The following is a 26,308-nucleotide window of genomic DNA, read 5'->3' on the forward strand; positions in this document are numbered from 1 at the left end:
CATGCCTACGGAACCCGGGTTTACCATTTCATGAGAGCTGAACACTGTGCAAGTTCAAGATAGGGCTCACATCAACCGTATAGAATTAAATATGCAGGTATACCAATACCTAGGTAAATCTACCGACTACGGGTGAGGCAATTCGTAAGTCTACTGTCATCGAGCGACCATTAAAGCCATCATGTGCCAGGGTTGAGCAAGGGATGGAGATATAACTCTTGCAATTGTACCCGACATACTAGGAATAATGCGGGTGTCGCGAACCACGGAAACCCTGGCCTCGTTGATTATTAGGCAGTAAGCATGTGGCACAGCTGCGGATATGACAGAAGACCCTGAAATAGAACCTTAAACCTTCAACTGACGGCTAAAATAGGAAACGAGCCAAGTCAAGAGAGGACGAACAGCCATGCCACTGTAATCTGACTCAACCCGATAAGCATTGCGGTGAGAACCTGGACCCCCAGCCATTACCCGTTTGGGCACAATTCCTCAGGTCGACCAAAGTGTATACGGGCTCCGCAAAAACCAGAGGAACAATATCGTCTGGCAGGTAACTCCGAAACTCCTTCCGGATTAGGGGTCGTGCAAGGCAGAGCTAGTCCTCGCTTACTTTGTTCTTCTTTATATTCGTGTACACTCGACGTTCTGGCTGGGTTGCCAGAGGAGAATCACACCCACCATGAGCTTAATCGTGTCTCCTTTCGCCGTCATCGCTGCGTCTGCTGCGGCGGTTGCAGGCGTCCTGTTTCTCATCTATGCTGCATTGAAATCTGGCCACCGTGATGCTTCTTTGCCTCCCGGTGCGTACAACCAGTATTGTCATCTAATCGGGTGCAAACTAGACTAATCCAACCGCAGGTCCTCCAACGGTTCCCTTGTTTGGCAACGAGTTGCAAATTCCCAAGGCGGATGCGCATTTCCAGTAAGGCTCATGCACGCAGTTCGTTCATGATATATGTGCTTCACCTTGTCTAACACTGCAACAGATTCATGAAATGGGCCGACGAATACGGTGGAACATTCTCCTTGAAACGCTTCAAAAACACCACCATTGTGATCAGTGACCGCAAGTTGATCAAGGAGCTCGTCGACAAGAAAAGCAACGTCTACTCGCACAGGCCGGCCTCTCTGGTGTCGCACCTGATCACCCACTCGGACCACCTCCTGGTGATGCAATACGGGGACACGTGGCGCATGCTCCGCAAGACAGTGCACCAGTACTTCATGGAACCCAACTGCGAGAAGGAGCACTGGAAGGTACAGGAGGCGGAGGCGAAGCAGATGCTGTACGACTTCCTCACCGCGCCGCAGGACCACATGCTGCACCCCAAGCGCTACAGCAACAGCATCACCAACTCGCTCGTCTTCGGCATCCGCTCCAAGACCGTCCACGACGAGTACATGGAGCGCTTGTTTTACCTGATGGAGAAGTGGTCCCTGGTCCAGGAGCTGGGCGCCACCCCGCCCGTCGACGACTTCTGGCTGCTGCGCGTGCTTCCGCAGTGGATGACCGGCCACTGGCGGCACCGCGCCCTCGAGGTCGAAAACCTGATGCAGTCGCTGTACACCACCGTGCTGGACCAGGTGCGCGACCGCCGCGCCCGGGGCATCAACCGAGATTCGTTCATGGACCGCGTGCTGGACCGGTTGGACAAGGTGCCCCTGACCGAGAGCCAGCTGCGGTTTCTGGGCGGCGTGCTCATGGAAGGGGGCTCCGATACCTCCTCCTCGCTGATTCTGACCATCATCCAGGCGATGACCAAGTTTCCTGCCGTGCAGGCCCGGTATGTTGGATACGAACCCCTCGCTCCTCCACCGCCATCACCCCTTGCATGTTTCATGTTTCATGTGCCTTTTGCGGAAGTCTAACCGGTTGCCTTGTTTCTTCTTTTCTAGAGCCCACGCGGAAATTGATCGCGTGGTCGGAGCGGACCGTTCGCCAGCCTGGTCTGATGCCGCTCAGTTGCCATACATCAATTGCATCATCAAGGAGGCTCACCGCTGGCGCCCAGTCAGCCCACTGGGGGTGCCGCACGCAGTGGCACAAGACGACGAGATCAACGGCATGGTCCTTCCCAAGGGGGCCACTGTGGTGCTGAACGTCTGGGCGATGCACCACGACCCCCGCCGCTGGCCGGAGCCAGAGCGGTTCGAGCCTGCGCGATTCGAAGAGTTCCCTGCCCTGGCGCCAACGTATGCGGCGTCCGGCGAGTGGGACAAGCGCGACCATTATGGCTACGGGGCTGGGCGCCGCATCTGCCCGGGCATCCATCTCGCGGAACGCAATCTCATCATTGGCGTGGCCAAGTTGCTGTGGGCGTTTGAGTTCACGCAGCCGGTGGGCAGTTACAGCGACATCGACCCGGAATCCGGGGCCAGTCAGGGTTTCCTGCACTGCCCCAAGGAGTACGGGTGTGGAGTCCGATTGCGGGCACCGGAAAAGCGAGACACAATTGTGAGGGAATTCCAGGAAGCGCAGGAGGTTTTCGCCCGATTTGATTAGTTGTTTCTTGTTTTTGTTCTGCTGGGTGGGGGTAGGGGCACGATGGATAGGGTTAGGTTCGGTTCACGTTGACAGAAGGGGGGGTCCAAGCGTCTCGTATTTATGCATAAGCTTAGTGAATGTCAGCATGTTTTATCTCATCTCCCTGCATCGGGTTCTCCTTTCGGAATAGTGGGATCAGCTCTATTCCCAACAAGGTAGAACACTTGTCTGCTCCGAGACTACCTCGGTTGGAGAAAGCTTGTTCCCTTCCTGTTCCTGGACTTGAGGTGACATATAACCATACTTTGCGTCGTAATCACCTCTGCCAGTCAAGCACGGTAGATTATCCTTCGCAAAAGAAAGAACTTGGAAAGTATCCATACTCATCAAGATGAAGATTGACGTGCACCATCACTTCTACCCCCAAGCCTTTCGCGAGGGTAAGTACACTTCCCTCTCTCCTGGTAAGATGACATGATCTTAATGTACGTCATCAGCCCTGGAAGCGGCCGGCGGTGACCCCTCAGGCTGGTACATTCCCCCGTGGACGCTGGAACTCGACCAGGAGATCAACGCAACCCTCAATGTCACCACGACCATCCTCTCCGTGACCGCTCCCGGCCCGGTGATAGCCAAGGACCCAGCCGCGGCGGCGTCACTGGCGCGGGAGTGCAACCGCTCCGCCGCCGCCATCCGCGACGCCGCGCCCGCCCAGTACGGGTTCTTCGCCTCGGTGCCCTCGCTCTTCGACACGGCGCTTGCCCTCGAGGAGATCCGCTATGCCCTGGACGAGCTCCACGCCGATGGGGTCACCCTCTTCACCCGCTACGGCCAGGGAGCCAACTACCTGGGCCACGAGGCGTTCGCCCCGATCTGGGCGGAACTTAGCCGGCGACAGGCGGTGGTGTTCATCCACCCGACGCACCCGCAGGATACGGCGCTGATCAACCGCGCCCTGCCGCAGCCGATGTTCGACTACCCGCACGAGACGGGGCGCACCGCGATGGATTTGCTGACCTCGGGGCGGCTGCGCCAGCACCGCGGCTGTCGCGTCATCCTCTCCCACGCGGGCGGCACCTTGCCCTACCTCATCCACCGCGCCGCCACCATGCTCCCCTGCATGCCCCCGGACCGCAACATCGGCCTCAGCCGCGACGAAATCCTCGACACCGCCCGCGAGGTCTTCTACTTTGACACCGCCATCTCCGCCAACGAGGTCACCCTCTCCGCGTTGGCCCGCTTCGCCAAACCCGGCCATATCCTCTTTGGGAGCGACTTCCCCAATGCGCCCCGGGATGCCATCGTGCGGTTTACTCGGTTCGTGGAGGAGGAGGCCGCCGCGTTGCCGGATGGAGTTACGGTGGAGGCGCTGAAGGAGAATGCGCTGCAGTTGTTCCCCCGCCTAAAGCGGGCGGAGGCCAATGGTGTCCCCAAGATTTAGTATGGGAATGATTGTCTTGGCGCCCTTGTAAACCTGTTTATGCAAGATCCAGGAATTTAATTCGTGTTCTGTGTATGGATTAGTCACATCATAGTTTATCTATTGCCTGTTTGGCTGTGAAATGCAACGATTACCTAAGGGTTGTGGGTGCCCCGCATTTACCGTAAGGAGTTGTCTGCTGGCTATCCGTTTAGGGTTGTTTCGTCTGCCCCAATCACTCGGTACCTCCGTCTCTCCCATTTGGATGCATGACTGTCTTGTACCACAGCACTCCCTCCCTTGCTGAAATCGTTGAGCCTCCTTAGAGTCTGATGAAGTAAACGGAGCTGTCCTACGCAGCAATGGAGGTAGCCTCGGTCGAATGCACACTGGCCGTCTCCCTACTCATCCCGTTTAGGTGTGAAAACGCGAACCTCCGAGATCGTACATATTAGGGCATCCTGATTTGTGCATTACCCATTCGGGATAGCTGCAGGCTACAGGGCTCCAGGCTGGCTGCCACACACCAAGCGGGGTCGCGTTTCCCCTTGAAGGATGATTTTTGTCGCCAACGAGGGCGCAACTAGATAAACCAAGATCTCCACTAGTCCACAGCGTGGTTCTATTCTTGTGTTTCTCCTCGCTAGCCAAATTTCCCAGCTGAAACATCCCAACAAGATGCAACCGATCGTGTGGCTGCTGGGTGGGGCGATAGCCCTCCTCGTGGTTGTCATCCGTGCAGCCTGGACCTACGGACACCGAAACCAGGACATGCCTAGCGGTGAGTTAGCTGTTCTGTCTGCTTCCTCGCTTACTCTTACCTCCAAACACTTACTCGATCTGCAGGCCCTCCGACACTACCCTTCATTGGCAATGCGCATCTCATCCCCAAGTCTTACACGCACATCCAGTACGTTTAGCCCCCCAACTCCGATATTTGCTGGACACGACAAAAAAACCCACTAATTCATCAAGGTTCACCGCCTGGGCGCGCCAGTATGGCGGCCTGTACATGCTCAAGGTGGGCAACAGCAACATGGCGGTGGTGACGGACCGCCGCATCGTCAAGGAAGTGCTGGACAGCAAGAGCTCGCTGTACAGCCACCGGCCGCACTCCTTCGTCTCGCACGAGCTCATCACCCAGGGCGACCACCTGCTGGTGATGCACTACGGCCCCAAGTGGCGCACCTTCCGCCGCCTGGTGCATCAGCATCTGATGGAGTCAATGGTCGACAGCCAGCACCTGCCCATCGTCAACGCCGAGGCCATTCAGCTGGTGCGCGACTACATGCTCGACCCGGAGCATCACATGGCCCACCCGAAGCGGTTTAGCAACAGTATCACGAATTCCATTGGTTTGGCTCCTCCCTCTGCGCCCGTCACTTTAATGCTTGTCAATCACCGCGACAGCGGGTTCTCGTTGGCTGCTAGGTTATCCCCAACATGAAAGATAGATTGCTGACAAGGAGGACCAGTATTCGGCATCCGCACGGCCGACCGCCACGGCAGCAACATGAACCGGCTGTACACGCTGATGGAGCAATGGTCGGAGATCATGGAGACGGGGGCAACGCCGCCCGTGGACATCTTCCCGTGGCTGAAGCGGCTGCCGGAGGCGCTGTTCGGCCACTACGTGACGCGGGCGCGCGCGATCGGCGCGCAGATGGAGACGCTGTACGAGGACATTCTGCAGCGGGTGGAGAAGCGCCGCAGCGGCGGGGTGCACCTGGACACCTTCATGGACCGGGTGATTGCGTCCCAGGACCGGAACCAGCTGCCGCGGCACCAGCTGGCCTTCATCGGGGGCGTGCTGATGGAAGGCGGGTCGGACACCAGCTCCAGCCTGACGCTCGCCATCGTGCAGGCCCTCACCCTGCACCCGGAGGTGCAGCGCAAAGCCCACGCGGAGATCGACGCGGTCGTCGGCCACGCCCGCTCCCCCGTCTGGGACGACCTCGCCCGGCTGCCGTACATCAACATGATCATCAAGGAGGGCCACCGCTGGCGGCCGATCCTGCCGCTGTGCTTTCCGCATGCCCTGGGGCAGGATGATTGGGTGGACGGCAAGTTCCTGCCCAAGGGGACGATGGTCGTCGTCAATACTTGGGGGATGCATATGGATCCGGATCATCGGTTGAATCAGAAATATGATCCTGCGAAGTTCGTGCCCGAGCGGTTCGCGGAGCATCCTGCGCTGGCGCCGGAGTATGTGCCGGGTGCGTGGGAGAATCGCGATCATTATGGGTATGGGGTTAGTCGACGGATCTGTCCGGGGATTCATCTGGCGGAACGCAATATGTTTTTGGCGATTGCGAAGCTGCTGTGGGCGTTCGAGTTCCAGCCGGGTCCTGAGGGGGAGCCGTGTGATAGCGATCCGGTGACGGGGTATCAGCATGGCTTTCTGTACTGTGCTAAGCCCTACAGCACTCGGCCGGTGCTTCGCAGTGAGAGTATTCGGGAGACGGTCGAGCGAGAGTTTGCCCTGGCACAACGGGAGGTGTTTTCGACATTCACAGAGGGGTGAGGGTGGGATTGTTGGGTGGAGGTTCATGGGATCTCGACATCTTCCGGTCTAGTTTTGTGGAAATTGTGCTTTCTTGCTTTGTTTAATTGAATTTCTTTGACTTTGGCCTATTCACAGACTTGTTCATGGAAATTACCATCACGCACTTCACGTTTATTCGACCAATAAGCGTAGACTTTCCACAGCACGCGATGCCTTGTATCAAGGAGAACAAAATCTAATGTCCGTTATGAAATTCCCCGCGAACGGCAGCGAACATAAATCACATTCACTGAGCACTAGCCACAAAGTTCATGTTTTGTAAACAAAGGATTAACTGACATTTCTCGCGATGGTTTCCGGAGATGTCGCTGTATAAAAGCCAAAGTAGCTGGATGATCGATCATGCGATAACCTCCAACGTCCATACTTCAGACAAACACACTCTTGTAAACAAAGACCAACCATGGAGAGAGCAATCAGCACGACGCCCATCCTCGACCAAGCGCTCACATGCGTGCAGTCATACAAAGCTCTTGCGGCAACCGTCCAAGAGCTCGCCAGCCCGGAGCTACAACGCAGCATCGAAGAGGGCCTTGCGCAGTTTCTAACTCACATGCCCGAGTTCAACATCTTGGTCAACGCCGTCGAACCCCCGCACACGTCGTGGGACTACCTCCTGCGCAACGACGCCAGCCAACGCGGGGAGATGACCATGCTCCTCATGGAGCTGCAGTGTGAGATCGACCAGATGGCCTTCGCGATCCGCCAAGCGATGCAGCAGCAGCACCCCGAAGCCGAACCCCTGAGCAACAACAGCCGCCTCGTCGACGCGTGGACAGAGAACCTGCGCAGCGTGGAGGACCACACGGTGTGGCGCCTGGCCTTCTGGCGGCGCGACCATGCGGTGCACACGACCTACCCAACCACCAATCCGCTGGTCAACCAGTCCTTCTACTTCGCGATCCGCAACGAGCTCGGCCTCGACGTCTCCACGCAGTTCCGCGAGTGCATCCGCCGCGCCATCACACAGGAATGCCCAACCATCACCGCGCGGCCGGCCCTCCACCGCCGACTAGTCGATCTAGTCGTCCAGCGCCGGCGATTCTGGAACTTCCAGCGCCGCATCCGCGGACTCAGCAAGGACGCCGTGCTCTGGGGGCGGGACGCGTTAGCACCGCCACATTTTGCCCCGGGGGACGAGCGCTTCACCTGTCCGTTCTGCTTCTTCGACCTCCCCGTCGCGGCCTACCGGACTCCGCGCGCGTGGACGGACCACGTGATGAGCGACCTGGAGGGCTACGTCTGCCTGTACGAGACGTGCTCCTCCACCCGGTCCTGGCCCGAGACCTGTCCGCATGCCTGCACCTCCTTCGGCGCCTGGTTTACCGCCATGGCCGGCAGCTTCGCCGAGGGCGTCGAGTGGTGCAGCCACGCCTTTGCCTGTGACGGCCGCCGGCTGGAGGAGGTCCACCGCCCGCGCTGCGCCGCACCTGCTGTCCGGTTGGACAGTGTCTGTCCGCTGTGTGGAAGGGAGCCGGCCGTCGAGGAGACGGAGCTGCGCATGGCGGACGCGGCGGACCCCCTGCAGGATGATGACCAGAACCGCGCGAAGGCCAGGCTGTTACTGTCGCATATTGCCGGCCATCTGGAGGTGATCACGCCGATGGCGTTTACCTGGAATACCGATCGGAATGCCCTCGATCCGGATCGGCGGCTGTTTTGGGGGGACATTGGGTCACCGGGGGGTGCTGGAGGGTCGGCGTGAGGTTGAAGTGGCTGGACGAGAGAGAATTCTGGAGTTTTTGGTTGGTCTGCACTGGACATATTGGGATTACTGTTTTGCATAGACGATTTATTCACTCAGCTTTGTTTTTTCTTTTTTTTTTTTGTTCTTGTTCTTGGAATCCAAATTGGAAAGCTTGTCGGCAACAAGAGATCACAGGTTAGTGGCCATTATTCGAAAACTTGGAGCATGTTGGCGTCGATGGATCCATGTCTATGCGGTATAATGCCATCACACATCGGCACGGCATGTCTTTCCGGTATTGACACGGAAGCAGGACCATCACGAGAAATAGGAATGACTGACGAAATTGTTCAATAAGTGTGAGAAGAAAACAAAACTCCTCCTCGTAAAACCCTCCTATGACAGGCAGCTCAAATCCGCCAGCTAGCCATACCAGCGGAGACATAATCGCTGCTCTCGGAGGAATACACGCCCCGCAGCCAGACCTTGACCCCATCTCAGAGCACCGAGATCGGAGGACTGCTGTTGACATGATTGATATGATTGATATGATTGATATCGTCCAAACCCATGGGCAGTCCTGAGCGGGTTGCCGACCAAATCTGCCGCACCCGGAGGCTTGCTTCCTACATCGGGTAATCTGCGGCCAATCTTGGGTCCAGGCACCCTGCTACCCCAATTCTTAATTGGTCCTTTTCCTCTCAGAGGTCTGGCCAGATCCCACCGGTGGAGTTATATAAGCGGAGCACATAATTCCCGGGGTGTAGGAAATTCCAAAAATCCGAGGGTTCCCTGCGGCCATCGCGTAGATTTCATACCGCACTTGGCAGGGTCTAGTGGATCCAAAGCCCTTTGCGAGCTGGTGCGGTAGGAAACGATGACGAATCGTCTCCGTTTATTTCTTCCTTAGTCAAATATTGCCCCACTTGATCCCGATTACAAACACAAGACTAATGACCCTGAAAACCTACTTCTTGAGGACGTCTTTTGTCGATGGCTGTTCACAGCTGTTCACATCTGGGGTTACAAGTGTCATGTTAGCAATTGCAAGCTGTCACATCTTCATCTCACGATGGTGATGGCTTTCAGTGCATGTTTGGACGCCATCAGCCACTCAATGACCGCAAGAAAAACACTTCATACAGGGGAATTGGGGTAAAGTCTGCATTGAGTTCAATGATCTGCGCTTCTTGACCGGCTCACATCTCTTAGCTGCACAATGCGAATCCGGCGGCCAATAGTCGACGCCACGGAGTTTAGATCTGCATTCTACTATATCCGATGTAATCCTACCGAGTCCCTTTAGGGGACTGCAGCCACGTCTAAGCCACTTTATATTTGCCGACCGGCTGACCATGACCGCAGGCGACTGATTAAGCGGATATGTCCTCTGCGACTGGTCCCCCCTTGATATTTGCTAAGAACGCCGCATGTCCACCCGCCGCATGTCTAGCCAATCCAACAAGGCGTCTATAGAGTGGCCCATGGAGCCGTACCCACTTTGTTGAGGAGACTGAAGCCATCGCGAGATTTGAACTTGCGCAATCTGATCTCCCACCGAACCAGCCGAGTGGGTGAGCCGAGTGGGCGCGCTTACCCCCCTAGCTATCACTAGCTATCACACTCGGCACGGAGGCGTCCAGCTTGCTGGGTACAAGATCGGCCTGATCCCCGTCCGCGTTGTCACAGGGGAAAAGTTTCCGTCATCCAGTGGAATCCTTTCGCAAATCACTGATTGAAGATGCTGCTTCCATCCTTCCCTGTAACAGGGGTTGCTACTGCCCTTCTGTTGCGCAATGCTGTGCATGCATCCCAGCCTGGCTCGTCCGTGCAAAAAGCCCGAGCCTACGACCGGTTTTCCAGCCGTCCTACGAGGGATCATGCTCCTAGAGTTCAGTCGAGCAACACTTCCACCTACCGGTTCTGGAATGACAAGACTAAGCGTATGCATTCCTACTCCACTCTCACATGAACCTTGATTGCGACTGACATGCGGTGCCATTGCACCCGCATAGCCCACTTGGTGGAAAGCTTACCAGACGTCCACTTCGACTTGGGTGAGATGTACTCGGGTTCGATTAATATTACCTCGCACCGGAATGAATCCCGGTCTCTCTTCTACATCTTCCAGCCCAAGATCGGCGAACCGTCAGACGACTTGACCATCTACCTCAATGGGGGACCAGGGTGTTCCTCCGAACAAGCATTCTTCCAGGAGAATGGACGGTTCACGTGGCAGCCGGGCACATACGCGCCGGTCATTAATCAGTACTCGTGGGTCAACCTGACCAACATGTTATGGTACGTTGTCGCCAACACATCGAGGGCCAAGTAACGCCGCCTGCAGTGAGCAGGTCGCCCCCTCGGGCCTCATCCCCAGTGAATAAACGCACTTCGATGCTAATAGAAAGCACAGGGTCGACCAACCGGTGGGAACTGGTTATTCAGTGGGCACACCGACCGCGACCAACGAAGCAGAAGTGGCCGCGGACTTTCTCGAGTTCTTCTCGAAGTTCCAGGATCTGTACGGCATCAAGAACTTCCGCATCTTCGTGAGCGGCGAGAGCTACGCGGGGCGGTATGTTCCCTACATTTCCTCGGCGATGTTAGACAAGAACGATACCACCCACTTCAACCTCAGCGGTAAGCCCGCTCACCCCCTCCATCACCTCGCACCAACTAATGCTGTGTGCACAGGAGCCCTCCTGTATGACGCCTGCATCGGCCAATGGGACTGGGTCCAAGCCGAACTCCCCGCGTACCCTTTCGTCCAGCAACACGCCTCCCTCTTCAACTTCAACGAGACCTTCATGACCTCGCTAGCAACCACCTACGAAGAATGTGGCTACCAGGCCTACTTCGACGAATACTTCACCTTCCCGGCCTCCGGCATCCAACCGCCGAAATACATGAACTACTCGGAGTGCGACATCTACAACGCGATCTACAACGAAGCCTTCTCTCCGAACCCATGCTTCAACCCCTACCGCGTCATCGACGAGTGTCCCCTGCTATGGGACGTGCTAGGCTTCCCGACGGATCTGGCCTACGAGCCCGCACCGACCACCTACTTCAACCGGGCGGACGTCAAGCGCGCCCTCCACGCCCCCCAGAACATCGAATGGGAGCTGTGCAGCACCGACCCCGTCCTCGTGGGCGGGGACGGCGTCTCCGGGCCCGAGCAGGTAGGCGACGACTCGCCCAATCCGACCGAGGGGTCCCTGCCGCGCGTCATCGAGGCCACCAACCGTGTGCTCATCGCCAACGGCGACTGGGACTACCTGATCATCACCAACGGCACCCTCCTGGCCATCCAGAACATGACCTGGCACGGCCAGCTGGGGTTCGCGGCCGCCCCCGCCACCCCCATCGACATCCGCATGCCCGATCTCCAGTGGGCGGGCGTCTTCGATGCGCAGGAGGGTTACGGGGATCTGGACGGGCCGCAGGGCGTGATGGGCGTCCAGCACTACGAGCGCGGGCTGATGTGGGCCGAGACCTTCCAGGCCGGGCATAAGCAGGCCCAGGATCAGGGCCGCGTCTCGTATCGGCATCTGCAGTGGTTGTTGGGGGAGGTCGATAGTCTTTGATTTCGGGGACGCAGACCCTGGTTGCTGTATTGGTTCATCCTTGGGGGGGAAGGGGGGGGTAAATTTTGATTCTAATTGTGCTGCGAGGGTTGGTGTATGAGGTGTGCATTTGGTGTTGGTGCGGCGCATGTATGGATGAGCGTGTTCGCTTCAATCAGTGTATGATAGCCTCAATTTGTAATAGAGTGGTCAGTGATATTTCAGTCGACGGTCAGCGTTCCAAATCGGTGTGAGCCCCGACGAAGAGCGAATAGCAAGGCCCATGCCTGATTCTAAACCACAACACTTCCTGACAACACCGACAACGAACTTGGGATCAGTGGTGCATACATTGAAAGTAGCAAACAAGATCCACGGCGACGGTGCGCCAATCTAGCCCATTTAGACAACGACCAACCATTACAGAAGTCATGGAAAAGTCAGTGTGAGTCTTCGTTTCTCAATCTATCAATCGTATATGCACTTATCTCATCATAATGTATTTCTGATAGGCTCGCTGCCCCAAGCCATATTAACTATCTAACAGATCTGGCTAGCTTCATATTTAGAGTAGAACCTATCCAGTTTACTTGCTTTTAGAGAGACAAGGTTTATGCTACTAGCTTTGAGGAACATTCTTTGGAAACTCTAATCATTACTCCCGGAGCAAGCTAGATCATTCTTGGCCTCTCTAATCTATAGCGCTGCAGATACATACGTCCACTACTATGAGCCTCAAGCCCTCGGGAACCTACTGAGCAAGCAGCATATCAGCCACGGCTTCTCCCAGAGCGTACATCGGAGCCTGATAATGCCCTGCCAGGGGCACAGAAAGCACACTAGCATCGCAGACCCGGAGGTTCCGGACCCCCTTCACCCTACATTGAGTATCCACCACCGTCCCCATCGCCGCCGTACCTCCATTCTGGAAAAAGCTACTCCCCACAATCTGCACCCGTCGGTCAAGGTCCGCATCACTACATGCACTAGTAAGGGGCTCATGGCCCGGCGGCGGGGTCTCGCCATCGATCACCTCCTTTGCGGACTCTGTTTCCATGAGGCGCAGGGCGACTCGCATACCCGCGCGGATCGCGGCACGATCTGTCTCCGTGTCGAGATATCCCGGGTCCAGTACTGGATCCGCAGTGGGATCGGCACTCGCGAGCGTGATCCTGCCTCGACTAGTAGGGAGAAGAAGAACCACGGGGCTGCTGATGTGGGTTCCATCCATTGGGAGACGAAATTCCGAACCACCCCCGGCGATGGGTGCGTAAGCGACCATCACTTCCACGTTGCCGCGGGGTTTCTGGAGGTATGGGTCGTCCGAGTCGATTTGATCCTGTTGGGTGGCCTTGATGAGCTCTGCGTGCGGGGTGGGGACGGTTGCCACCCATTCGATAGGATTGCCGTGCCGGAACTCGGGCTTGTTGAAGCGTGGGGAGCCGAGTGCGTATCCTTTCTCCGGGTGTCGGAGTTTCCAGAAGAAGGTGGCCGAGATTTTATCGTGGTAGTTTTCTCCGACCGGTAGATCGGCGATGATGGGGATATTGTGCTGCGCGAGGTGCTGCTGGGGTCCAATGCCGGATAACATCAGCAACTGAGGGGTTTTGAGAGCACCGCATGTAACCAGTACTTCGCTCGTGGCCGTGTATTGGGTCCCATCGGTCAGCGTAACACCTGTAGCTGTTGTCTTGGGGTCGTCGAAATCCACCCGTGCAATGACGGAGTTGGTCAGCACTGTCGCTTTCGACAGATCGTATGCCTTGCTGGCAGGTTGTCGGAGAGCATTCTTCCAGTTCTCGGTGAATGGACCAAATCCCAGGGGATTGCCGCCATTGGGATCGGGATTGTAGTCCAGACCCGCAGCCACCATTGCATTGCGAATCGGCTCCCGCAGCGGGTAGATACGAGCCGCCGCGGTGGTAGAGATCTGAGTCTCTGTCTTTTGAAAATACTTCAACATGTTCGCATAGTTCCACCGCTCATCTCCCACTGCCTTCGCCCACGAGTCATAGTCGACTGAGTGACCTCGAGTCCACAGACCGTAGTTGATACCACTCGAGCCCGACAGCAGTTTGCCCGCGTAGTTGGGAACAGAGCGGTTGCCTAGTCCTGGCTGCTTGGTCGTCATTAAGTTGTGTTCCCATTCAGTGCCATGAAGATGCGGGGCAGCGACAGGACTCATGATCCGGTCGTTGTAGTCCTCCGGACCAGCCTCAATTAGCAGTACGCTGTGCCCAGCCAGGGAGAGGCGACTGGCGAGAACGCATCCCACCGTGCCACCTCCACAGATCACGTATTCGAATGTCTTACTCATTGTGTCGATTTGTTTTATTGTCCTGAATGAAGATAACCGGGACCTTTTATATTTCAATTTCTCTCAAGCTGACCCTCAAATAAAGGGGCACACTAGCACTGGTGGATGTAAGCACACGTGTAAAGATTGTCCCACCCTGGTTGGGGTGAGAATCGCTGGAACTGGAATCTCTCAAGAGCTATGCGGGATTTACATACCCTTGTCAGTTTTCTAGCCATACTCCACTTTTTTTGCCAGCCACCTATCACCTACAAGGCCATTGAGTAGATCCATGCCCGCGCATATATAGATAGTGGCGCTTGGGCGCTTCGTGCCATAATGCTTCCCCACTCGATAAGCACTACGGAATATACATTTCAGCTAGTAAAATATGGCAAGGCAGATTCCTTCCCCTGTCGGTCCGGTCCAGAAATCCGTCACCGGCAAAGGCGCCGGTTTGTATCTCTTTTTTGAGTACAACAATCATAGGGGAAACGGTTCGAGATAAAAACAATATCAATACATTATCGTGATGTAGTGTGACCTGCACTCGTACAATCAGGAGCCCTAAGTGACCGTATTGGTTTCAAGCCGTAATCCCGCCCTAAAGTGCCCCCTGCTCCTCGGTCATCCCCAGCCACTCCAACGTCTTCTCCCACAGCTGCTGTTGCTTTGTGGGATCGCGACTCTCCGCCGAGCTGGTATCCGCTTGCCGCAAGGTGAAATACCCCCGCGCCACGACGAACGCGGGCCCCACCGCCAGCTCCGCCACGTCTAGCCCCGCCTCCGCCGCCGTCCGGATCGTGTGATCCTTATAGTGCAGCAGCGGACGGAGTGGCTGGAGGACAAACCGTGAGATAAACTGCAGCCTAGCCGGGGTGTTCACCTGCAGGGCGCGTCAATCGCTTAGACTGCCCTGATTGACGGCGAGGACCTGGTCGAGCAAGCAGCTATGGTGAATGTAATAGACAGTAAAGGCCGTTGCCACTGCACTGGGCGTTGACTCGGTCGCGAGGGCTTTCTCACAACCGGCTACTAGATACTGTGACTCTATTCGTCGAAGCTGGCCCGGCCACCGTGAACGTTTCCCACCCCCAGCGTCCTCTCCCGGTAAGCCAGGCCATTGGAAACACCCTGTACTTCCCTGTGATTCAGCTCTTACTTGCGCATGGAGCCGATGCTAGCAGCTGTCATCCACGGGTCACAACCTTCTCCACCAATCCACCCGCACGCCTGGGTCAACCGCTGGACTTTGATCTGATCGGCCGGTTTGCCGGAGCAGGTCAGAGTGGACAAGCCCACCACGGCCGAGTGGAATCAGCTCGATCTCGTCCGCTATCTCGTTCGACGCGGGGCGACGGTGAATTCCACCAATCACCAGGGGAACATACCCCTACATGAACTGATGCTTGTGGGTCTGGTCTCTCACCGTAGAGACCACTCGAGGCCGCCAGAGCCTGTGGACTCAGATCGCTCTCTTCGAGCACGGGACGCGATGATCGGGGTCCTGATGAGGCTCCATGGAACAGCCTATTAGCGCAGGGGACTCACAAGCCCAAGTATGGGACCTGGTGATCGCACGTCAGAAGAGACGGCTGTCGCAGCGGCAAGACGCACAGCAGCTCTGAGGGCGAGGGCGAGGGGCCCTTGTTATAGCCGGTAGAGGTGGCGGATGACGAAAACGCCCCTACTGAAGTTCATCATGACCTAACAGTACGAAAGTGCATTTTGTATTCTGGACCAGCGCACCTACGACCAACCACTACCTTAGCCACTTCTAGCCATTATACTCAGTCAAAATGAAGTTAAAGAGCAAAAACATACAACAGAAGGGATTCGCTGGTGGTCACCCACCCAACTACTAACCTCCCGGCGTGTGGCTTAAGTACGGCTGAGCGGACGGGAAGCCCTGTTTTCCACACCCTGTGGTCGTATGTGCTTGATAGTTGCACTATTTTTCTTATGTGTAACATTGCATTCCGTAGATACCCATATTCTAGATGCGGCTAGCAACACAATACCTTTTTAACAAGAATCTACTGAGTAAATACTGCCATGGCAAGCTTCTCATCGCTGTGGCTGTTTCTCGATCAGCATTGCCCGGGGCCGATTCTGGAATCTCACTATCTATCCTCCGTACGACTTTTGCAGGTACGAAACTCCAATCGCTGGAACATGAACGTACTGGAATTTCCAAGGGTGGCAGAGCTATGCAATTGTGACTGCCAATGGAAGAATTAAGGGGCCGAGCAAAACCAGTTGACTTGCGTTGTTTTTCTCTACCAGACATGATGGTATGTAAGATGTGGTTCTCGGACATCTGAAATTGATGGAGAACAGGACAGTATTCATCATATCCAGCCGGGTGCGGTGTATTTTTCGGGAAAGGAACATACAGATACACGTACTCAAAATACGCACTCCCAGATACATCTGATTCTTCCAACGCAGCGCCTGTTATCAATCTTATCAACCCGCTTCCCGCCCGGGAACCAAGAAGACCAAGCTGCCAGAAAAAGGATCTGATTGTGTTAACCTGCATGGCCAAGATGTCGCTTCTCAGCAGATACAGGCCCACCGTTCTTCCATGGTCTTTGAACAAGATGGATGGCAGCCTAGAAACTCGATGTGAGACATCTTATCCATCTCGGCAATCTCAAAATAGGTAAACCAATCTGACATGCGGCAACAGGGGCACGAATTTATAAAATGGTGGTAGGCTAGTTAGTGAGAAACGGAAATCGCCAATTCTAGTAACAGCAGCTCGACTTCGCGAGTAGAGCCTTCGCATCGCAATAATCTCACGATGGATCATATTATCGTTTTAGTAGCGTGGGGTTATGATGAAGCTCGAAGTAATGAGTGAGACTCCCGCGGAGAACACAGCATCATCATCGCCACAGATGCGGCGCTTTCTGCGGCAATTATTCGGAATCAGGGTACACGGCACTTAACAAGGGGGACAAAAAAGGGTCCGACGTATGGGGAGCCCCGCCTACGGGGCCCGCGGACCACGAAAGTCTCCGCTCTGGAATTTAGGCCTCCACGTTCACATAAGCTTGATTCTAGTCGTGGAGAGGTAGAGAATTATTTGATGATGTTCTACCTTATGGATAGACCTCAAGACTGACCAGAAAGAACTTGTTCTTTTATCAGATTTTCTGCATCGATGGAAACCGCGTGGCATGGTTGCCAAGGACTCCCTCCAAGAAATCGCGGGCTTGGCTCCTCGCTTTGGCTACGAGGGCCAAGTGTCCGGCCACGACCTCGGTTACGAGTCTTCGTCTCTTGGCTCACCCACCGAGTGCAACCACTCGAGAGTGGTCCGATGTGCTCCGGAGGATATCCGCTTTGCGGATTGATTAGATCCTTGGCTGTTCTTGGCGGGCGAGGGGAGGGGAGCGGTGCTCGTCTCAGCTCTTGGTGGGGTTTGATGATACACATGACACGCTGTTGTTGCACACTCCTTTGAAATGGCTGCATATGTTGCATCCTTTCGCTGTGGCTGAAGAGGTATCTGCACGGGAGAGAAAGAAGACAGCAGAATTTGCGTTGACGGAGCACACGATGATCTTTTTCATTTGTTGTGAGGGACTGAACATGGAATAGAGTTTTCATTACTGCAGGAAGCATCCAACAACCATTTAACCCCCAAGGCTCTAGCGAAATAGCACAAAGTGTCAGCGAACCACCCAACCCTAGCGTGGCGATGGTATCTTATCAGATGCAGCATCCTGGGTTCCACCCCGGACCAGGCCCGCCACTTGGAGATGTCGCCAAGCAAAAACCAAGACATTAGGAGGGGAATCGCTGACCCAGTTGATTGAGAATACGCAGGCGTGACACAGACAAGGCTTGGCCGTGCAAGGGCTTCTTAAAATGTCTCACGCCCGCAGCCCAAAGGATCGATTGGCAGATCGACAAAAGTTTTTTCTTTCTTCGCTTTCTCGCTTTCTCTCCCGCCGCCTCCTCTGCCTGTCGGACACGGTTCGATTGCTCAATCACCATGGCCTTGGACAACAAGAGCCATGCCCCTCAAGTCGATGAGAATCCTCTTCCCATCGAGCCCGAGGCCTCTCCCGATCCGTCACTCCAGAACCAAGATCAACAGGATGGTGTTCGCGTGGCGGAGGCGGTCACCGCCGTCTGGTCCAAGAAGGCTCTCTATTTCTCCTATGGATGGTGAGTGCATGTTAGCCTATGTGCCTGGAGAGTCTTGGGATCCGGGGACAAACTGACTGAAGGTCTATAGCATGTGGATGCTCTACTTTGTCAGTGGGCTGAACAACAACCTCACTGCCAACCTGTCAGCCTACATCACCAGTGACTTCTCAGCACATTCACTCTTGACGGTCATCAGCATCGTCACCAGTGTTATGGGAGCTGCGTGCTTGCTGCCGATCGCCAAGGTGCTGAACCTGTGGGATCGAACGGTCGGTCTGGGTATCATGGTTCTCATCGCGATGATGGGTTTGATCATGATGGCAGGCTGCAACAACATCGCAACCTACTGCGCTGCGCAGGTGAGTGACTCCAAGTCGAAATTCTTCTTAGCTATTGCACGCATCAACAAACTCACACTGTCTGTCCTAGGCCTTTCACACGGTCGGCTTCACGGGCGTGATCTTCTGCGTGGACGTCCTCACCTCCGACACCTCGTCCCTGCGCAACCGTGGCATTGCGTTCGGTTTCACCTCCTCACCGTACATTATCACCGCATTCGCCGGCGCACCCCTCTCGAACCAATTCCACGAGACGAACTGGCGCTGGGCGTATGGGACTGTCTGCATCCTGTTGCCCGTCGTTGCCCTGCCGTTGATCTTGACCTGGGAGATGGCCAAGCGCAAGGCTGACAAGGAGGGTCGGTTGCAATACAAGCCCCGCAGCACGCGCACCTGGTGGCAAAGCATCTGGTTCTACATTGTGGAGTTCGATGGTATGTATCTCCCTTCCCTACGCCCATCTCAGCCCCTTCAGCAATAATCCATCTAACACCGAGTCTCTCCCCTGCTAGTCGGCGGCATCATCCTCATGATCGGCGGCCTGATCCTCTTCCTGACCTCGTTCAACATCGCCGGCAACACGGAGGACGAATGGAAATCCCCCAAAATCATCGCAATGATGGTCGTGGGCTTCTGCGTGCTGCTGCTGTTCGTGGTGTACGAGCGCTGGGGCGCGCCCAAGCCGTTCATCCCGTACCACCTGCTGACCAACCGGACAGTCATCGGGGCGTGCCTGCTGAGCACGACCTACCAGATCTCGTACTACTGCTGGGCGAGCTACTACACCTCGTTCCTGCAGGTGGTGTACAACACGAGCCTGACGCAGGCGGGGTACATCAGCTCGATCTTCGACCTGATGGACCCGATCTGGCTGATCGGGTGCGGGTACCTGATCCGGGTGACGGGCCGGTTCAAGTGGCTGCTGCTGTGGGCAGTGCCGCTGTACCTGCTGGCCAGCGGGCTGATGATCTACTTCCGCACCCCCGGTCACTCCGTCGGCTACATGTGCATGTGCCAGATCTTCCTGGCGGTCGGCGGCGGCACCCTGATCCTCATCGAGCAGGTCGCCGTCCTGGCTGCCTCCTCCCACGAGGAGTACGCCGCCATGCTGGCCCTGCTCAGCACTTTCGGGAATGTCGGCGGCGCCGTCGGCAGCAGTGTCTCCGGCGCCATCTGGACCAACACCCTGCCCCAGAAGCTGCGCCAGTATCTCCCCGCCGATACCCTCGACCAGTGGGAGGAGATCTACGAGTCGCTCGATGTTCAGCTCAGCTTTCCGGTTGGGTCGGAGACCCGCATCGCCATCCAGAATGCATACGCCTCCAGTCAGCGTAATATGATGATCGCCGGTACGGCGCTGATGGGTTTGTCAATTGCCTGGGTGCTGATGATCAAGAACATCAAGATCAAGGAGAACAAGGATGTCACCAAGGTGCTGTTCTAGAGTACAGGCGCGGGGTGGAGCTAGTGCTGGTGGGTAGGTCGTGGGGTGGTGTAACCCCGGTCGCTGAGACTTTCTCAACATTATATGTAAACTTTGGGAGCGACGATCTGGCGTCGATGCAAAGTCCTCCATTATGTTCTAATAGTGCTATAAATCTAATAAATACTACTCACTTTTCACGGCATTTAGGCATTCGATCTCGTATCCAGGAACGCTTCAGTGCGGCAGTATGTGTTCCCGCGCTTGACCCTCTCAGCAGCAATGCTTAATAACGGTGGGATGCACGTGGAGAATCACGCCCCATGAGGTGCCTACTATGCTATGGCACTCGTGTTAGTTGGCTGTATCTTTCACTCGGGTTCTGGAGCTGAATGCATAGTTCTAAAACATGGCAAGCGACTTGAAGCGCGCAGAGGGGCATAACTCCTGATACAATGCAGAAGAGTTTGAAGTCTGCCAGTACTATGCTAGTCGATGGACAAGAGAGTGTGGCGACAGCCATAGCAGTCAATTCCTGCATAAGATCACATAACTTAATTGATCTGTTCCCCATACCGAGAGACACAGCTTGGTCAAGAAGCGGAAGTCGCGAGCATTTGAACGGAACCAGAAGCGCAACCCGTCCAGAGTAGGAGAATCCGACAGCGCGGGAGGCGTCCGACGCTACAAGAACCCGGATATCCCACCTCTCCATGGCTTGGTCCTCCTCTATTGCTGGGCACAGCCAGTGCTGCCGCCGCCGGGGTTGTCGACAATCTCCTCGTCAACTGCCTCTTCCTCCTTCCACGGACAATGAATCTTGTCCTGCGGCCACAGACGCTGGTATAGCACCCTCGCAGGGATCCACTCCTGATCATAATCCCAATAGCCATCGGAACTGTGCGAGCACGCCACGTTGAATCGTCAGCATACGCCTCTCAATGTCCGAAGGAAATCGAGGAACGAGGGGAAAGCTAAGAAACGATTCAAGGAAACAGAAAAGAGCTAGCTACGCACCTGACATTCACCGCCTGAGGCGCCAGCATCGCGGCCCGGAGCAGCACACACGCCACCACCTTGTCGTAGGGCTTGCGGGCGGTCTTCACGAATTTGAAAGATCCGTCTTCCTGGACGCCGATCACCAGCGGCTCGTGGCCGTTCTTGCCCACCCCGTTGAGATCGATCCCCTCGTCCACGGACACGATCGGGGGCGTGGTCATCTCGTACCCGTTGGGGTGGTACTTGGGAGGCCCGGTCAGCGGAACGCCCGCGGCGGCGATGATCGTCTTCGTGTCGGCGATCAGGCGCGGCCAGATCGCCGCCCAGCCTTCGCTGGCGGAGTTCACGTGGAAGTAGTGGGTGTAGCTTCAGGCGCGAGAGCGTTAGTCCCCTGACTGGGATCTGGGGTTGAGGATGATGGGGAGATTGGTGAGCTCGCACTTACCCCATTTTGTGTGTGGCTTCGTGTTGAGGCACGGTAGGTAGGTTCTTATGACAGTTGTGGAGGTGAGGACGCAAGACTGGAGTTGAAGACGGAGAGGCAGAGAGTGTGTAAGGTGGGAAGATGAGAAAAGTAAAAAGGTGAGAGAGTGACAAGGTGGAAGGAAGTAAGAGGGATGGTAATGGATTATAGCAGATTTAGCAAGTGTCACTATTTGGTGTGTTACTCCAAGTGAATTGAAATATAGTACTGTACTGTACAGTGCCTCCTTGCGCCGTGCATGGTTTGCTGCCTGTCCCCGCAGCGGCTGCCTGGCACATTGCAACCACTGACTTCATATGGCGCAGTGAATGATTCAAAAAACTTACTGCTAAGGAAGCCAGTACTTTTATCATCGTGCCTGTGAGCGTCATTCCTCGGGAAATCGAAGCTTTGTTTTTTGGATCTTTGAATATCCTTATCAACTCTGGAATTTTGAAAGTAGTTTCTCCGCTCATAAACAAAAAGAAAATGCCGCGTTGAGCTTCCGGTCCACAGACTCAATCTCGCTATACCTCAAGCCTTAGGTACGTCATACTCGTAACATACCACTGTCGTAGCTTGCTCTCGCACCGGAACGATCTGGTCACCCAGCACAGGTCTCAGTCTCGAGATGATGCCTTTCCCAGTAACAGTCCCCTACCATCAATCAGATCTTCAATTGAGATCAAAAGGCTCATGGGTCGTATCTGAAGTACGACACCAGAAGACCAATTCTGATCTGCCTGACAAAGAATGCGTGACTCATCGCCAGCAACCCCACCAACACCTCAGCCGTCGACATTCTCGACGCGGAAGAAGTGCAAGTACCGGTCCCTGTGCCCGCATGAGTCAGCTTTCGCGACCCCACCGCACATTGTCACAGGGGAAAAGTGGACGGTTATGCATATGTACCTCGAGCATACAAACACACAGATCGCAGCTCTAAGTTCCCATTCGCCCGATCTGTGTAGTTGAAACTCCCCGTGATATTGTCGCACCTCTCACCGGTACATTCAAGCACTTCTTTCGTCCATTTGGCTGAGGGCGCATGCGCGTTGTTACAGGTAACATTGCAGCGTTGAGGTGGAGGTGCTGGCGGCCAGGGCTGTCTAGTTCGTGCCACATGTGCCGCTGGGGATTCGCCCCTGGAGAAAGGTCGAGTATCAGGATCGGTAGCAGGAGCCGAGGTTGTCGATGTAGGCGTTCGAGGAACACGGGACGAAAGCCATAGTAGCGGGCGTCGCAGCTTCGAGAACGATGGTAATGAGGGGCGGGGTTGGAAAGGACTATATGGGGCCCTTGGACCCTTTGGAAGCTTGAGTATCATTCATAGAGAGAAAAGCGTCACTTCGGTAATTGCAGTGTTAGTCATTCCGAAGACAAGTGTCGCCCAGGAGTGATGGAAATTCGGGAATGGTGTGGATCGCATAAGATTAAGCCTTTTGTTTCGAGCTTCGCTAGGCTCAGCGAAGCTTGTTGTCAGCATTGGCGAGCTCATGACAGCCGATCAACGGTTATGATCCCTGTTTGATCCAAGACGAGACTTAAGATCGCCTGTTGCTTGAGACCCTAATGTATCCACGCGGCTTCTGACACGGAAAGGTGGGTAAAGACGGATCTCTGTGATCTCTGAGATCCAATAATCTCGACTGATGGCAGAGCCTCCTGGAGTCATTACCCTGCCTAGCGCGTATCTAGATTGTCTCGCCAGATTGCAACTCGAGACGCAACTGTGGGAAGCTCGGCTATCGGCGGCGAGTTGGCAGTTCTGATCGGTCATTGTTTTTTTCGTCGACTCGGCTGCAAGTTCTTAGCTCCGAGCCGCGTTTCCGTTTCCCGGCGTCGGTCTCATTTCCTCCTCCCGGGTCTACCATGGCCTACCTAGGGTGTGCTGAGTATACGGTAGGTCCACATAACCGGCCATCGACAGGGATGGGATATTCGCGGCTGACGTACACGAGGTCTGCTAATTCGACGGCTTCTGCATATTAACCTCTACTACGGAGTACTCATATGCCCGATTCTGCAGTCAGACATGGGTCAATGTAGCCTTACATGTCTCCTCTTTCTCATGGTGTTGTCGGCCCTATATGTATGACAGACTTTGCTCAGTTTATCTGTAAATCAAACCCAGTTTTGCAAAGGTCAATCCATGAGTAGCAATTAACCCCGGGGTGGGACAGGGCGGGCCTCGGGCCTCGGCAAACTCCGAGCTCGGGGAGGCTACTCGGCTAGGCCCGACTCCACCATCATTGTCAAACAGATAGGAAAGAGACTAGGGAGTCTCGATCAAGGGCTTCTGGCTGCGGATCTCGGAGTTAGTCGATTGGGGATCACATGATTCAGAAAGCTTCAAGAGTATGCAAAGATCGATATTGAGATTTCTTGCTGGTTTAGCTTGTCGCAAGGTAGAGGGAAATAAAGGCTATCTTGTCTTCTCGAGTGGAGGCAGCAAGGGTGGCAAGACCACGTGCTCGATCTGTTCATGCTGTTGCAATCTCAAAATATAATATCGCAACACGGGCTTTGGACCTCGCAAATACTACATATCAAGCTTGGGACACGGGTCGCATTTCTCTGGAGACTACTCCTTACAAACAGGGTCATCTGGTATTTATCTTGCGGAGTTGGTCTATATATACAAAGTAATGAAGACGCCTTATCTGACGCAGTCAGAGCATGGGCTCGAAGCTTCAGATTAGAGAAGAGCAGCCAAAAGACCAGCGCCAACCATGGAAATCGCAGATCCATAGGAAAGACTGTTCGCGCCACCAGTGTAGACAGCACCAGAGCTGGAGGCAACAGCCGAGCCACTGGCGGAGGTGCTCTTGCTAGAGGTGGTGGTGGAAGTGGCGTTGCAGGTGGAGTTTGAGCTGGTGATACTGGTGTAGTCGCCGGTCTTGTCGGAGTAGGTGTAGCTGCATGCCGGGCTGTAGTTGGTGATGTTCACCGACTCGAGGTACATGATGAAGGGACCAGCAGTATAGTCAGTCTCGCCACCCGCCCATTCTGCGAATTACGTTAGCAAAACAACATCGATGATCCTTGAGTGCTGCAGTGGACTTACCGATAGTTCCAGCGCTGTTGCTGGGGTCGCCACCAGCCCAGATTCCGATCTTGACAACCATGGGGGTCTGCGGGAAGTTCGTGCCATCCACAGCGTCGGCGTATTCGAGGGTGCGGACCACAGTTCCGTCGAGGATCCACTCGATTCTTTCCGCAGTCCAGTCAACGGCATAGGTGTGGTACTCCTCAATGGGATCGGTCACATCCACGTTGGTGTATCGGTCGTAGCTTGTGGTGTTGCCTTTACCGAAGTAGTCGGTCTGGACGTAAGTGTCGAAGGTTGAGATTTGTTCCTGGGATAGTGGTCAGCGTTTAACTGTTTTACTTGTTGGAAACCCGAACATACCCAGTCAATCTCGTCAAGGTCATCGGACTCCATCACAAGAGTGCTGATGATACCGGTACCGTTGGCACAGCGGAACTTGGCTTCCACTCTTCCGAAGAAGATGTAGAAATCAGTCTGGATAGTGGGAGCATCTCCCTCCTCCTTGATCTCGAATTTGGCACCCAAGGAGGTGCTGTTGACCGTGCCAGCAGTCGTGGTCCACTGGTTGAACGCAGAAGATCCGACGGTGAAATCAGTGCTGAAAGACCACTGGTCGAGACCAGTATCGGCGGGACAGGTCTCTGTTGTGACGATCAGTTAGCGATAGGCTCAGACTCGAGTTCTCCGCATCAACATACTGTTCAAAGGGTTGCAGTCGGTGTAAGTCTGAGCTGCGCACAAGGGCACTCCGGCGGCGAGGGCAGCGGCGGCCCACTGCATGTAGGACTTCATGGCTGTATTGGCTGTGTGTAACGAATGTGTGATGATAAACGAATGAGAAGTTTCAGAAACGAACGAGGAGAGTTTCGTCAGAGATATAGAGAGCGAACGTCCGATGGCTGGAGCGAGGACAGGGAAGTGGCGGAGGTTTATGGGCAAGCGCGACCAAGGCGCAGGTGGGCTGTCAGGGGGGCTGGCGCAGCGTGCGAAGGCAACAGCGAATATGTCGTCCTTGGGACTAAGTTCGTCTCTGATCAAAGGCGCCTCCACCGGGTGAAATGAAGGACGTATGCATATTAGGTATCCGAGCTCTCATTGGCGGGGTGGGTGGAACTGTTGGCCGACGACGACAGCCTTTGCTATGTAATTGTTCGCGGGCCATGGGGCCATGAACTGGTGCAAAAGCTTGACTGGACGATGACTGGGCGGCTTGCGTGCTCGATAGCATGCATGTTGCAGAGCGACTGTCAACGTCTTCTTGAATACTTTTCCGCCGGCAAGAGGGCGCTCGTCTCAAAGAGGGAAAGTGCCGTCGTGGACAGTGGAAACGCGGTGGATCTTCCCTCGATATTCGATATACTACTCGGTACATGTGCTCGTTTGGCGCTGAAAGCCACTGAGCCTACGTATGAGCATGCATTCTCCCCAGGACCCACCCATTGGACTGATCAAGCCACACCGAGATGGTTGCTCATCGTTCCTACCCACAGGATCTGCAGATAAGCCCATCGCAAGTCGACAACCCCTCAGCCGCCGCCCCATGAATGTCTGAAACTGTGATGTTGCGAACTCCCCCTTCCAATCATTGCCGGTCATTGTCAGCCAGGAGACAATATCAACAACCGATATAGTAGCATGCTCTTGCAATAGGGGTAGCGAGAGCTGAAACACGCTTTGAAGGCTTAGGACTGTGGGAGATTGTAAACAAAGACTCGAACTCCACCGTCTCCTGGGCCGGGTGTCTTACGTAGACAACCTCCCCGCTAGTCCGTTTTTGCTTTGCACGTGATCGAAGCCTTACGTATCACGACCACGCCAGAGTCTCCGTTGGTTCATGCTTAAA

General features: G+C 55.2%; 8 protein-coding genes across 8 annotated transcripts; 5 read left to right on the forward strand and 3 right to left on the reverse strand.

Annotated features, from left to right (window-relative positions):
* Positions 1–682: 682 nt before the first annotated feature.
* Positions 683–2,506, forward strand: ASPACDRAFT_32595 (cytochrome P450; the record flags this gene model as incomplete). The annotated part of the gene is made up of 4 exons (XM_020199890.1): positions 683–803; positions 862–925; positions 990–1,787; positions 1,900–2,506. The coding sequence occupies 4 exons, from the start codon at positions 683–685 to the stop codon at positions 2,504–2,506; spliced, it is 1,590 nt and encodes a 529-aa protein (XP_020053920.1).
* A 373-nt stretch (positions 2,507–2,879) lies between these two features.
* ASPACDRAFT_45672 (amidohydrolase family protein) lies at positions 2,880–3,929 on the forward strand (the record flags this gene model as incomplete). Its single annotated transcript, XM_020201649.1, has 2 exons — positions 2,880–2,928; positions 2,986–3,929. The coding sequence occupies 2 exons, from the start codon at positions 2,880–2,882 to the stop codon at positions 3,927–3,929; spliced, it is 993 nt and encodes a 330-aa protein (XP_020053921.1).
* A 657-nt stretch (positions 3,930–4,586) lies between these two features.
* Positions 4,587–6,432, forward strand: ASPACDRAFT_45673 (cytochrome P450; the record flags this gene model as incomplete). Its single annotated transcript, XM_020201650.1, has 4 exons — positions 4,587–4,689; positions 4,755–4,818; positions 4,884–5,263; positions 5,384–6,432. 4 exons carry the CDS (start codon positions 4,587–4,589, stop codon positions 6,430–6,432), a joined length of 1,596 nt encoding a protein of 531 aa, XP_020053922.1.
* Positions 6,433–9,537: 3,105 nt separating this feature from the next.
* On the forward strand, positions 9,538–11,996 carry ASPACDRAFT_1904405 (uncharacterized protein). The gene is made up of 3 exons (XM_020198809.1): positions 9,538–10,104; positions 10,177–10,462; positions 10,578–11,996. The coding sequence occupies exons 1-3, from the start codon at positions 9,903–9,905 to the stop codon at positions 11,749–11,751; spliced, it is 1,662 nt and encodes a 553-aa protein (XP_020053923.1). The 5' UTR covers positions 9,538–9,902; the 3' UTR covers positions 11,752–11,996.
* Positions 11,997–12,391: 395 nt separating this feature from the next.
* Positions 12,392–14,186, reverse strand: ASPACDRAFT_80410 (GMC family oxidoreductase). The gene has a single exon (XM_020205647.1). It carries the CDS (start codon positions 14,045–14,047, stop codon positions 12,482–12,484), a length of 1,566 nt encoding a protein of 521 aa, XP_020053924.1. The 5' UTR covers positions 14,048–14,186; the 3' UTR covers positions 12,392–12,481.
* Positions 14,187–17,958: 3,772 nt separating this feature from the next.
* mirD (putative MFS siderophore iron transporter) lies at positions 17,959–20,155 on the forward strand. Its single transcript, XM_020205648.1, has 4 exons — positions 17,959–18,208; positions 18,279–18,549; positions 18,620–18,962; positions 19,041–20,155. The coding sequence occupies exons 1-4, from the start codon at positions 18,033–18,035 to the stop codon at positions 19,970–19,972; spliced, it is 1,722 nt and encodes a 573-aa protein (XP_020053925.1). The 5' UTR covers positions 17,959–18,032; the 3' UTR covers positions 19,973–20,155.
* Positions 20,156–20,312: 157 nt separating this feature from the next.
* ASPACDRAFT_123500 (uncharacterized protein) lies at positions 20,313–21,652 on the reverse strand. The gene is made up of 3 exons (XM_020196646.1): positions 21,396–21,652; positions 20,969–21,316; positions 20,313–20,849 (listed from the first exon to the last, which is right to left on the reverse strand). The coding sequence occupies exons 1-3, from the start codon at positions 21,398–21,400 to the stop codon at positions 20,681–20,683; spliced, it is 522 nt and encodes a 173-aa protein (XP_020053926.1). The 5' UTR covers positions 21,401–21,652; the 3' UTR covers positions 20,313–20,680.
* Positions 21,653–24,111: 2,459 nt separating this feature from the next.
* Positions 24,112–25,257, reverse strand: ASPACDRAFT_45680 (glycoside hydrolase family 16 protein; the record flags this gene model as incomplete). Its single annotated transcript, XM_020201651.1, has 4 exons — positions 24,112–24,422; positions 24,481–24,772; positions 24,826–25,106; positions 25,164–25,257. 4 exons carry the CDS (start codon positions 25,255–25,257, stop codon positions 24,112–24,114), a joined length of 978 nt encoding a protein of 325 aa, XP_020053927.1.
* Positions 25,258–26,308: the final 1,051 nt, after the last annotated feature.

This window comes from Aspergillus aculeatus, assembly GCF_001890905.1.
Source record: "Aspergillus aculeatus ATCC 16872 unplaced genomic scaffold ASPACscaffold_13, whole genome shotgun sequence".
In the NCBI taxonomy this organism is placed as follows: Eukaryota; Fungi; Ascomycota; class Eurotiomycetes; order Eurotiales; family Aspergillaceae; genus Aspergillus; species Aspergillus aculeatus.